This window comes from Dipodomys ordii, unplaced genomic scaffold (assembly GCF_000151885.1).
Source record: "Dipodomys ordii isolate 6190 unplaced genomic scaffold, Dord_2.0 Scaffold8, whole genome shotgun sequence".
Taxonomy (NCBI): domain Eukaryota; kingdom Metazoa; phylum Chordata; class Mammalia; order Rodentia; family Heteromyidae; genus Dipodomys; species Dipodomys ordii.
The window spans coordinates 19208085-19221403 of record NW_012267224.1 but is presented as its reverse complement, the minus strand read 5'-3'; the positions used below and the strand labels follow the sequence as shown (position 1 = coordinate 19221403).

Below are 13319 nucleotides of genomic sequence, written 5' to 3'. Positions count from 1 at the left end.
TCCACAAAATCAAGTCTCCAACTTGGCTTTGAGCTGCAACGAGGCCAGGATACAAATAAGGTACTCAGAATAGTGCCTGGTAGACAAGAACCTCTGGGTTACCATCATTGATGATCATCGGTAAAGCTATTGTTTTGATTTGTTGAAAAAGGTATTCTCACGTTTACAAGTTCTTTTGAGCACAGTTCTGTGAGTCTTGTTTGAAGATCTAGTTAGGGAAATTAGAACCCAGGAAGAATTAACTTTAATACCCCACCCTTCCTTCCCTTTTTTTCCGGTGGTAGTGGGGTTTGAACTCAGGATCTCATACTTGCTAGGCAAACGCCACACCTCTAGCCCAATACCTTTTAAATAAACATTTCCATTTCCTGTATTATAAATCTTGTGTTTTGAGATATAGCGAGGAAGAGAGACCAAATGCCAGCATTCAGTTGAGCATAGTCTATGGAACATAAGGCATACCAAGTATTTTGTAAAGTTTTAATACCAAAACACCCATTTTCTATTGAACAGCTCCCTGAACTGCTCCCTGGCAAATCCCTGGAGAATTATTGGGCCTCAAGGTCTTGTCCTCCTACTCCTGTCTCTCTGGAAACATTGTATATATTTCCTGTGGGCATGGCAGGCACAAATATAGAGCACAGAGGCAGCCATCTTTACAGTGACCCTCCTCATGTAGAAACTCCTCCTTATCCTTCAAAACCGTGCATGCTGTCCCCACTTTTAGATGCTTTCTCCAATGCTCCAAGTTAATTGACTCCTCTAATCTACAAATTGTGCGTATATTGCCGCCATGTGGGAGACCACCTGTCACACTGGCTGGAAATACGGGGTTTACTGTGAAGAAACTGTCCCTATTGGGGGGACCCACTCCACTAACATGACACAGTCCTCTTTCTGCTCTGTTTCTGAAGCATGTTCCGTCAGGCAAGTATAAATTGAAGCAGTTGGCATATATTCAGGGGGTACATATTTGTTTTATTGTTTTACTTTTTTTTTTTCAGTCGTGGGCCTGGGTGTTATCTGTCCCTCAGCTCTTCAGCTCAAGGTAGGCGCTCTACCACTTGAGCCACAGCACCACTTTTGGTTTTCTGGTGATTAATTGGAGATAAGAGTCTCACTGGCTTTCCAGCCTGGGTTGGATTTGAACTGTGATCCTCAGATCTGAGCCTCCTGAGTAGCTAGGTTTACAAGCGTGAGCCACCGGCATCCAGCCAGCTTTATTTTTTTATTTCTTTTGAGACAGAATCTTGTTATGCAGTCTAGGCTGGCTTTTAGCTAGCTCATAATCCTCATGCACCAACTTCTCAAGTCTTAGGATTACAGGCATGTACCACCATGCCTGGCTTAGTGGACATACTTTAGGAAAAACACTCTTTTTTTTTTTCCGGTGCTGGTACTGAGGCTTGAACTCAGGGACTGGGTACTGTCCCTTAGCTTTTTCTGCTCAAAACTGGTGCTCTATCACTTGAGTCATACTTCCACTTCTGGCTTTTCGTAGTTAACTGGAGACGAGAGTCTCCTGGGCTTTTCTGCCTGGGCTATGATCCTCAGATCTCTGCCTCTTGAGTAGCTAGGATTACAGGTGTAAACCATCAGTGCCTAACGAAACCAAACAGCAACAAAAACACTCATGTTTAATTACTGTGTGGGAGCCGGGCACTGGTGGCTCACACCTACTCCTAGCTACTCAGGAAGCTGAGATCGGAGGATGGTGGTTCAAAGCCAGCCTGGGCAAGAAAGTCTGTGAGACTCTTATCTCCAATTAACCACCAGAAAACTGGAAGTGGTGCTGTGGCTCAAGTGGTAGGGCACTAGCCTTGAGCCAAAGAGCTGAGGGACAGCGTCCAGGCCCAGAGTTCAAGCCCCACGACCACTAAATACATAAATATATACATACATACTGTGTGGATGGTAGATTCTGAACTCCCTTCTCTCTGACTGACTGAGTGCAATGAGGGATAGAAGATTTCCAGTGGAATCCAACCTTTCCCCTTCAGCCTTCCCTGTCCATCTCCCCTTTCATCAAGGGTCTCATTACTGAATGTGAGCGAGTAAATAGAGTAGTTGTCACCTGCCCTGAGTGAGAAGTCTTCTCTCTCCATCCTGCTGCTCCCAGCCCCCTGGAGGATGGTTGTAAATGAATGGAGGACGGTGCTCACACCCAGGTTGAAGCAAGGATTCTCTTCACCTCTCCTCTCCAGGGTCGCCCCATAACTCCAGTGTACACCGTGGCTCCGAATGTTCAGAGAATTCCTGCTGCCGGCATCTATGGGGCCGGTTATGTCCCATTTGCCGCCCCGGCCACAGCCACCATCGCCACACTACAGAAGAATGCAGCCGCCGCCGCGGCCGTGTACGGAGGCTACGCGGGCTACATACCTCAGGCCTTCCCCGCCGCTGCTATCCCGGTCCCCATCCACGACGTCTACCAGACGTACTGAGCCTGGTTGCCCCCAGGGACAAGCCACCAAGCCACCGCTGAAGGAACGAACACTCTACTATTTATGAAGACAGAATGTGTTCCATTCCTACCTACATGGGTCCTGAGTGAAGAATGTCAAATATCACACCAGAAAACGCTATATATAGAGAGAGAAAGTTTTCACTCGGGTTTTGTTGTTGTTGTTGTTTTTTAAAGACTTTCCAACTTAGCAGGCCTGTGTTCATACATTTCTAAGAGACTTGCAAAAAAGGTTCGTGCCTTAATTCCATCTTTTTTTTTTTTTCCCAAATTTGTACGACACTTGTATAGAGGTTTTCCGGGGTTTTTGTTGTATTGTGTTGTTTTCTAAGGATATATTTTCAGTATGAAGGTTATTTTCTTAACTGTTGCACTCCAGAGATTTCTATTTTGTAGTACTTTCAAGAATAATCTTATCACCTATATATTAAAAAGATTTTTAAAGCACCCTTGAGCAGCTAGGGAACTATTTTGAAAAAAATATATATATTCAATATTTAAAGATACGAACGATAGTGCTTTAAAATACTACATAAGACATTTTTTTTGAAAGTGGTACTGGAATGTGCAATTTTAAATAAATTAAAACCTCTGCTGTATTTTTTCTGCTGGTATCAAGGGCTGGTGATGTGACAATGCCTTTATTTTTTTAGTTGAAATGAAGCACTCAGCCTCTCCTTAAACCAGCCTGGGAAAGACTCATCCGTGCTCTGAGTCTAACACTGGAAAGCCCTGACCTGCCATCTTTCCCCGGCCCTCATTCTCTAGGTGCCTTTCCTGCTACTAATCCCTTCCTCTCTCCTCCATCTCCCAATTCATCTCCAATGTTTCTCAAGTTTAGGACAAATAGCTAAACTGCAGTAGAGGGGGAAAAAAAAACCTACTATCTTTTATACTTCTTCCTGGGTTTATACTGGGTCTTTTTGTTTTGTGATAAATATTTTTTGGAGGGATTTGGGAGGTTTTATCTTCTATCTGTGCTCTTTTCAATAGCAGACTACATGTAAGCACAAGGTTTTAATATGTTTGCCTAAGACATCTTTGCATAGCTATTTAATTGTCCAGTATAAAACTTTTAAGTCCCTTTCTACTGCTTTTCATTATTATTATTTTGAAGTATGAGTTTTTAGAGACAAAGAATGTATGTGCTTCTAGACAAGGCCCTAAAGACTTGTCAGCAGAAAGCCAAGCCTGTAGTTTGCCTTATCATGCATTATGCAAAACGTCTGTGGGTTGTCAGAGGGGCTGGAAACGTGATGTTTGTTGAACAGGGCTGTCCCTCCAGTACTGTGCACTTGGCAGTGAACTTGGACCATGCACATCCCGGAGCAGGAGAGACCTGCCAGAGTTGAAAGAAAGTTTGTAAATATCTTCTAATGCTTACTTTCAATCCTTTCACGTTGAGGAAGTTCATGGCATATAGTTCAATGCAAAACTGAAACCATTTTATTTCAATGTTATTATTAGTTAAGCAGATTTGTTTTATTAGGAAATATATTGTCCAGTGTTTAGTGCCTGTTTTGTCACAGGTTTTTTTGTTTCACAGAGTGAATGTAAAATACAGTCACATGTTAAGATTGTCATGTTTTATGAACTACATCAAGTTAACTTTTTTATTAAAAAAAGGCTTTAATCAAGAAAATGAGGTGTGCAGTAGGTAGCAGGTACACCATTGTGTTTTATGTCATGGTAGAGATCTGTGAAATATTTCTAACTCACTGGATTTTTGTGGATGGCGGAATTCTTACTTGTGGATTCATAAGAGGACCACGCCCTTAGCAAATACTTTTCGAGTATCTGCTTATTGTCTTTATTATTTAAAAAAAAATAGGAGATTCCCAAATGCCTTCCATCCCTGCTCATCTCGATGAGCTTTTATATATATAAGGAATATTTATTTTTTAGCTATTCTATAAAATTATTGAGTGCCTGCTAAGGCCTTTAAACATTCCTGGTATTCCTTTCCATCCTTCTTGTATGACATGAAGTAATCGTGCAATGATTCTGATGCTCTAGCCAGAAAGCTGCATGCAAATGCAAGTGCACGGGCGAGCAAAACCTAACCAAAAAATGCCATTCGGATCCGACCCTCTTCCCTTGACTTGTGTGAAAGAAAGCAAGCATCATTCTTCCAGCAAATGATTGTTCACAGAGATTCACTGGATGACATGCTGGCCCAGTGTTCCTACTGTATTTTACATGTGCCTATAAACCATTTGCAAAAAATAAAATAAAATAAAAGGTGTTATCTTAACCTGGCAACCACCAGGCTACCTTGAAAACAAATGTTGGTGACAGCCAGTTAAGTTACCCAAAACCCTCTGTGGTCTTACCTGTTCCTATTTGAAAAACCATTTCATGTACACACTACTGAGGTGAGTCTATAACTTGAAATGTGAACTCTTTTTTTTTTTTTAGGGTTAAGAACAAACTATATAAATGTTTTTAAAACAGAGTCTTAGAGTTTTATTTTCAAACATGCTCATAGTTTAGTTATCTGTAGCTGCTTTGTATTGGAAAAGCTTTTTAGATCTTGCTCCATTTACAATACATTCTAAGGATGTATGTAGTAAATAAAGCTTTCTTTAAAGCAATTTTAAGATGTGTTTTATTTTTATAAGACAGCTCTCCTCTAACACATAAACACACAAACCCCAACAAATTAGGAAAACCCTGTAGGGGGAATGAACTAAATCGACATTTTCTGTTGGAGAAATGTTCATGCTTTTGTCATATCTTTGCCAAGAAGGACTATGGAAAGAGGTTGGATTGTGAATAATTGCTATGCCGTGACTTAGACTGGGTATGGTAGAAGGTTGAATAGTTGATTAATAGTCAGCTTTTGATTGGGAATAGATAAGGCAAAGCCTGTCGCTGCTGTCAGGGTGGACATTTGTTTATGATTCCAGAGCTCTAAAGTCAGAAGGAGAAATGGCAGTTGGCACACTGAATTATTTAGTAATCTCATGTAAGTGCAGGAGATCTTGATATTGGTCACTTCATCAGAAACCAGGATTTTCTTTTTTCTCCTTTGCAGGTGAACAAGGTTCACTGAATGCTTCCTTCCCTTTTTCTCATGATACCATCACCAACTTCAGACAGAATCTATCAGCAAACCCCAGCAAGCAATTAGAAAGTGACAAGTTGTCAATAGAATTGTGGAACTTCTCAAAATTGTACCTTTGGGTTTGCCAGTAATTAATTAACAAAAAACTTGTCCCTTTGGGTTTGCCAGTAATTAAGTAATTAACTTTAAACCTTGGTCATGACCTCCCACCTACAATCCTAACTTCTTCTTAAACACATAAAGACCTTTCTAGAGCCAGAAGAAGCCTGGGAACTTCCCAAGGAGACCCATCATTAGGCAGTGTTCTTAAGGGCAACAGATCTTGTGGAGAAGAGTTTATATTAGATGCTTAGAAAGAGCTCACTGCCTTACTGTGGTCCCAAACCTCTGCTCCATGCAGGCTTTGTTCTAGGAGCCAAAGTCTGGTTTCTCTGGCCGTTTGGAGATGACCTAGTGGAGAGCACAAAGGACCAGGCCAGGTGAGCGTGAAGGCAGAGATGATGTGACTCAGTAGGCTCTGGATGCCACATCTCAGGTGGACCACATAATAAATCATGAAGTAGTCAGATGCAGGCCTCGCTGAGGTCACACAGCTGGTGAGAACGGAGACTCACATCTGAGTCGTCAGCCTGGGGTCCCAGACTAGAACAGCACACTGACCCTGGACTTGGGTAAACTGAATGTTTTAGGGAAAGAAAAGGAAAGCCTGTTGAGATAGCGTGTGCCTATAATCCCGTATTGGAAGGCTGAGGCGAGAGGATGGAAAGTTCAAGGTTATCCTAGTCTACTTAGGTTGTTATTGTTTTTGTTTTGTGCCAGTGTGAGGCTTGAACTCGGGGCCTGGGCTCTGTCCCTGAGCTTTTTCCCCTCCAGGCTAGCACTCTATCACTATGAGCCACAGTTCTACTTCGGGCTTTTTGGTGGTTAACTGGAGATAAGTGTCTCATGGACTTTCCTGCCTAGCCTGGCTTTGAACGGTGATCCTCAGATCTCAGCCTTCTATGTGGCTAGGATTATAGACATAAACCACTAGTGCCCTGCTCTCTGTATTTTTCAAAAAATGTGTTCTCATGCAACTTACTGGATAGGAACTAGAGGTTGAGTGGCTGAAAATGCCTGCAGACCTTAGAAGACACAATAGAATATGTCAGGTTGGTGAACGAGTGTACACTTACAGATTTAAAGAATTCCAGCTACGAGGCACAAAGATGGAGGACTCTTATCAACTATCACAGGAAATCTGATCTACCCTCTAGCTTTGCTTGATTGGTGCTGGGCATCAAAACCAAGGCCCCATACATGCTAAAAGCACATGCTAGGGACTGGGAATGTGGCTTAGTGGTAGAGTGCTTGCCCTGGTAGAGTGCATGAAGCCCTGGGTTCGATTCCTTAGTACCCCATATGCAGAAAAAGCCAGAAATTGCACTATGGGTCAAGTGGTAGAATGTTAGCCTTGAGTAAAAGAAGCTCAGGGATAGTGCCCAGGTCCTGAGTTTAAGCCCCAGGACTGGCAAAAAGAAAAAGAAAAAAAAATGCTGTGATACCCTTCTGATTCTTCATTACAATATATAGATGCTCCTTTTTTTAATTTCAAAAATATGTCAACACATGCAAGTACTTAGTTGAAAATCAGAAGTCAGTGTAGTCTGGTTTCTATGACCTCAACTATTACATGATACTACCTTTATTATAAAGTCTTAAGGGGCTGGGCACCAATGGCTTGTGCCTGTAATCCTAGCTACTTAGGAGATTGAGATCTGAGGATCCAGTTCGAAGCCAGCCTGGACAAGAGAGTCCCTGAGACTCATCTCCACGATGAGTCTCCAGAAAAGCCAGAGGTGTCATTGTGGCTCAAGTGGTAGAGCACTGGCCTTGAGCACAGAGAGGCTCAGAGACAGAGCGTAGGCCTTGAGTTCAAGCCCCAGGACAGGCAAAAAAAATTTTAAATCTTATGAGCACTCTGCTTTTGTATCAGAGTTTTGGGGGGTTTTTTAGTCATAAGAAGTGTGATGTTTTGACATGGCTATTTCCATGACAGGACATGTTGACACTATGAACATGAAATGATGACATTTTTCAGTTTTGTTAAGGAGCTAGAGAATAGTGTGACGGATGCTCACCTTCACCTCGTCCTATCCCACATTTCTCATTCCTCACCCAAAGTTCAAAAGTAGGGTTAGGTTCAATTTAGAAAAGACTTGGAAGCCAGCTGCAGGTGGATACAATCTTCCTCCTTCTTCTCATTAGATTTCCATTTCTAGGTACCCAGGATCACTCTGTTTTTAACTTCTTAGGCGGATATACCCAGAATACGTGCTGCCCTCAATATCTACCTCTCACAGTACCAGCCTTGCTGCTTAGTCATGTGGCCTTGGGAAAGCCACCGCAGCTCTCAGATCTCTTAATCGCATAGACCTCGTAATCCTGACCTCAGAAGGTCATGGTGAAAACCACATAAGACCGTGAATTTTCAAAGGCTTGACACATTGTGGGCACTTTCTAAAAGGTCCTTTGCTTCCCATTGAGCTCGAGCTACATGAATGCCTTCCTCTAGCTCAGATCCATCAAATTCCATTTTAAGCTTTAGATCTGTTCTGTTTTTATTAAATCATTTATTTGGGGTTTGTTGTTAGTTTTGCAAGTGTGAGGCAAGTGCTTGATCACAAAGTTCCACCCTAACCTGAGTCCCCTCATTCACCCATGTATTAACTATACATTGGAGAGTATTGAATAATTTCTGCTCGCACAGGGGAAGATGTGAGCGAGACAGCGGCAGCTTCAGCTCTGTTTTCCCAGGCAGCATTTATAGCAAGGCACTGTCTTCGCCAGGCACTTATTTGGAAAGAAATGGCAGCCGTGTGCAGGATGTGTGCAGCCATGCTCAGGGTGAGGGGGCATGGGGAAGGTGGCGGAGAGGAAAGGGATGGAGTGTGTTTGGCACTGAGGACTCGACATGGCTATAAAGCAGACTCATTCATAAGGCTGGTTCAGTGTGGCTGTCACAGAAAACGAGTTTTGAACAAGCTGCTCAGCCCCTGATCTTTCCCCAATGCACTTGGCTCAAAGCCCCAAATTCACTGTGGAAGGAGATCCGGGTCCTATAAGGAAGTTGGGAGCCAATAATCCCATGGGAAGAACCCGGGATCATTCATTCGTTCATTCATTCCTCTGACATTTCTTTGCAGATGGCGGAGCCCTCCCACATGGCTGTAGCTAAGGGCTTGTCTAAATTAGTGTGGCACTTCTAACAGGCAGCTGGCTCTCTACTTGATGTCTTTCCTGGCCCAGGCACCGGCCTGCTAAGCCTCCCTTGCCTGGGACAGTTTACAAGAATTTCAGTGTCCTCTTCCTTCTGCAGGTTCAGGTTCTAGCCAGGACCCTCTATGAGGCTGCCAGGGCATCTCTATGGCCCCTAGGCCAAGCTCCCCTGGAACAAGAATGAAGGTTTCAATAGGTCTCCACGTGACTGAAAGTAGAGGAGAGTCCTGAGTGAAATCTTCAGGGAAATCCTGCTTTCACCAATGGTAATATGCTTCCATGGGCTCCAATCCACACCATTAGAGCCACAACCCCAAGCAACTCCAAATTCTGCATTTGCAAGGAACCAACGACCTTTCCCAAGCTAATTTTTAGCCACCCTGATTTCTTGGCTTGCTCTACTTTGTTTGTCAAAGATTTTCATTAATGATTAACCAACCACGAGGTCTGAATAGGCCTTAGTCATTCTAAGAGGGTAAGACTCCTCACTGAAGCCTACTTGTTCCTGGGATGACCTTGCTGCAGTAGTTTGCGGAGACACTTTGAGCTGTGGTATTGGGATCATATTGGGTTCTACCCATTCAAATGTGCTGGGATTTTTCCTCTCCTTGTTCAGGACCTTCAATAACTACTGTGGTAGTACCGTGGGACAGTGTCAGTTCCTCAAGCTCACCACCCAATTCAAATATAGCCATGGACACTTTCTCCTATGAGGAGAATAATTCTGGAAATGAAGCTTATTCTAAATATGCTTTTCTGGAGGAAACTTTCTGAACTTGAGAAAGGCATAAATAATCTATCATTCTTCCCAGCCAACGTGCTCAGTCAAGACTGCCCTCAGAACGGGCACTGGTGGCTCACGCCTATAATCCCAGCTACTCAGGAGACTGAGCTGAGGATCACAGTTCAAAGCCAGCCTAGGCAGGAAAGGCCCTGAGATTCTTATTTCCACTAAACCGTTCACAAAACCGCTGTGGCTCAAGTGGTAAAGCGCTAGCCTTGAGCTGAAGAGTTGAGGAACAGTGCCCAGACTCAGAGTTCAAGCTCACAACCGACAAAAAAAAAAAAAAAAGACTGCCCTCAGTGAGCATTTCTTTGTCTTGTTCTTCATTTTCCTGGTTTGGGAGTAAGAGGAGAGTCTTAAAGGGTAGCACTCACCAGGAAATAAGACTAAATTATGGTTTGCCAGTCGAATACTTCCCATATGTCCAACAATATTTTATATGAATGTTTAAAAGCTTTTCATTGACAATAACATAGATATGACACAGTGTATATAGCATGTTAATCTTGGTGAAATTCCACAAACTGATCCATATGCCTGGAGCCAGCACCCAGATGAAGAGCATGACCAGCATTCCAGAAGCTTCTCTTTGGCTCTATCCAATGACTCCCCAAGGAAAGTCACCACCCTGACAGCATGGATTCATTTTCATGGACCATTTTTTTCAGAACTGAGGTATTTACTACTACTACTTCATTATGAATGGTATAAAAATAAAACTAGATAAAAGAGCTTTAATAACTTGTTTTAGCTCACCCACCTGGTGAGTATGTGAAAGAGGCTGGATTTGAACCTTGATCATGTAATGTCAGCATCTTTACAGGAAAAAAAAGCAAACATGAAATAATAGTTTAAGGCTTTAATTTCAATACTTGGTACTAAATAGAGCCGGAATGGCCCAGAGTTGAAATGGAAGCTGGCCATTGAAAGTCCTTCTTTCACTTTTCAGAATGTTCTTCTCATAATACATATTCTAAACTTCACTTCCCCTTAGTTAATTCTACCATGGGCAATCACGTGGAGGAGGACATGGTTCCTTGTTTCTGGATCCTGTGATCACAAACAGCACCCCGTTTTCTCTGTGGAGCTCTGGCTACAGTACCATGCTGGTATATAAAGTATTGGCTCTGGAGCCTCCTAAGTAGGTCTGCCAGTCTCCATTCTTGCTCTTCTTCCACATCCTCTACACTGGAGTCAGAGTGATCTTCTAGAATCCAACCTGAATGTCATTCATATAAAAAAAAATCTTCAGGGGCGACTCACTGCTTATGGCCCACATGAACCATGATCCTCAGATCTCAGCCTCCCGAGTAGCTAGATTACAGGTGTGAGCCACCAGTACCTGGCTTCTGTATGCTTTTTAAGACCAGTTTTTTCATCAATGCAGAAAAGACTTGAGATTTCCATAAGTCTTGCACTAAATCTGTGGATCACTTTGAGGACTCGTCCTTTTAACAAAGTTAACTTTACCACTCCATAAACACAGAATATCTTTCCTTGTTAGGGCTTTATTTCAGGAATGTTTTAGAATTTTTGGTGTACAAGAGTTACATGTCTTGGTTAAATTTATTCCCAAGTAAGCTATTGTAAATGGGATTGTTCTTTCCAGTTTGGGATTGTTTAGGGCTGATGTAGAGAAACACATCTGTTTTCCGTTTTAACTCTTTGTTTATTAAAATGTGGGAAAAGAGAACAGGTGCCATTAAGACTGTTAGAAACCTATACTCAACATATATGTGCTGGGAATGAAGCTATGAGATGCGAGCATGGTGCACAACGAGAAAGGAGCAAGGACCATCGCGGAACTTCGGGGATGCCACTGATTAGTGAGCAGTTGGAGGAAAGGACCATGCGGGTGTCTGAGAAGCCACAATAGGACAGGTAGGAAGCAAAACCATCTGTTGCAACCATTTAGTGGTACATTTGGCTGAGGAAATGGCTCAGCAGTACAACACCTTGCCTAGTATTCATGAGGCCCTGGCTTCCGTCCCCAGCACCACAGAAAGAAAGGCCACTCAAAATTCTGATTTCGAATATCAGCTTAGCCAGTTCTGTTCTTCATTATTTCATGTACTAAGCTCTTGCCTGACATTGACAAAATAGATTCCCACTGCACAAAAATACGTCTGGAGGCCACCAAATGAGATATCTTTATGTTTTAGGGGCTTTTAATCCCTGAATTTAAAGATCCTGTGTCTGTGATGATGAAATAAGGGACTAGAACAACAATTTCTTCTTCTTTTTCTTCTCCTCCTCCTCCTCCTTCTCCTCCTCCTCCTCCTCCTCCTCCTCTTCTTCCTCCTCCTCCTCCTCCTTCTTCTACTTCTTGTCAGTCATAGGGCTTGAACTCTGGGCCTGAGCGCTGTCCCTCAAGTCTTCAGCTCAGGGCTAGCCCTCTACCACTTGAGACACAGTATCACTTCTGGTTTTCTGAGTAGTTTATTGGACATAAGAGTCTCATGGACTTTCCTGCCTGGGCTGGCTTTGAACTGCCATCCTCTGCGTAGCTAGGGCTACAGGCGTGAGCCACCCACACATGGCTGGTCCCCAGCTTCTAAGGTGCCATCACGGAACCCAGAGTTGGGATGAGGTGTACAACAGTCCAGCATTGTGCATTCTCTCCAACTCATGGATACAAGAGATGGAAATAGCCAGAGGAACAGGAGGAACACAGGTGAGTGTGAAGTATTTATATAGCTTCTTTTCAACAGAATGTATTTGAAGCAAGTTTACATAATTTGATATTTTTCATCAGTTTAACCACTGATTCAACAAATTTCTGAAAGTTTCACAATCATCTCTCAGGAATCAGCACAAGTCAGATCTCAGCCCGGGCAGCGCTGTCATGTTGTGAGCTAAGGGACACATGAACTAGCACCAAGAAAGAGTCTGGGTGCTGAGTCACACCAACCACTCTCAAACTCCTGCTCAAGACTCTGGGTGAATCATGAATCTCAGTTTCTTCACCAGCAAAATAAGATGATGATACACATCTCTCCAGGTTTCTATGAAGGTTAGAGAGCAACACATAGAACCCAATGCATAAAAGATACTCGAAAATACTTCATTGCTTTTGCTTTGCCTTGGCTTTAAGCATCGCTTTGTTTTCATTTATTTATTGTCCAGAGAAAGACAACTGGGAGTTGCCAAAGGTACAAGTTAGCAAGTTCCTCACTAGGTATGGGATTTGTGTGAGGGAACAGATGCAAGAGTTTCACTTGTACATTTTTCTTTTTCTTTTGTTTCATTTTGTCTGTTGTAGGGCTGGAACCCAGGGCCTGGGCCTGGGTGCTAAGTTTTTTTGCTAAAGGCCTATACTCTACAACTTTGAGCCACAGCTCCACTTCTGTTTCTTTTTCTGGTCATTAATTGGAGATAAGAGTTTCATGGACTTTCCTGCCCAGGCTGCCCTAGAACTGCAATCCTCAGATCTCAGCCTCCTGAGTAGATAGGATTATAGACTGAGCCACCAGTGTCCGGCTAACACTTTTCATGGGCAGACCCCTGAAAATCTTGCTCTACTCCTCCAGGGATTTTTGGGGCGAGGGGAAGCAGAGTTTCAGGTCTCCTGTGTTCCTAGAATTAGGAGAATCAGCCCTGGGTTGTATGGCCCCGTCCAAGCCCTTCCAGAGTTCCTAACTGTATCCTCAACAGACTGCTTAGAACCCCAATGCTGCCTGACCAAGTGCATTTCGAGTGTTGCCTGAAGGAAATCACCACCTTACCTAGCAGAGCGATCACCTGGC

At 43.1% G+C, this 13319-nt stretch overlaps 1 protein-coding gene across 7 annotated transcripts in view; it reads left to right on the top strand.

The window, feature by feature from the left end:
* The window catches only part of Rbm47 (RNA binding motif protein 47), a 130311-nt gene extending 125423 nt beyond the window's left edge, over window positions 1-4888 (top strand). For all 7 annotated transcript variants that reach the window (XM_013009041.1, XM_013009039.1, XM_013009038.1 and 4 more), the window contains one exon: window positions 2205-4888. In XM_013009041.1, the coding sequence (XP_012864495.1) occupies window positions 2205-2444 (240 nt within the window). In that variant the 3' untranslated portion in view covers window positions 2445-4888. The remainder of the gene's footprint in view (window positions 1-2204) is intronic.
* Window positions 4889-13319: the final 8431 nt, after the last annotated feature.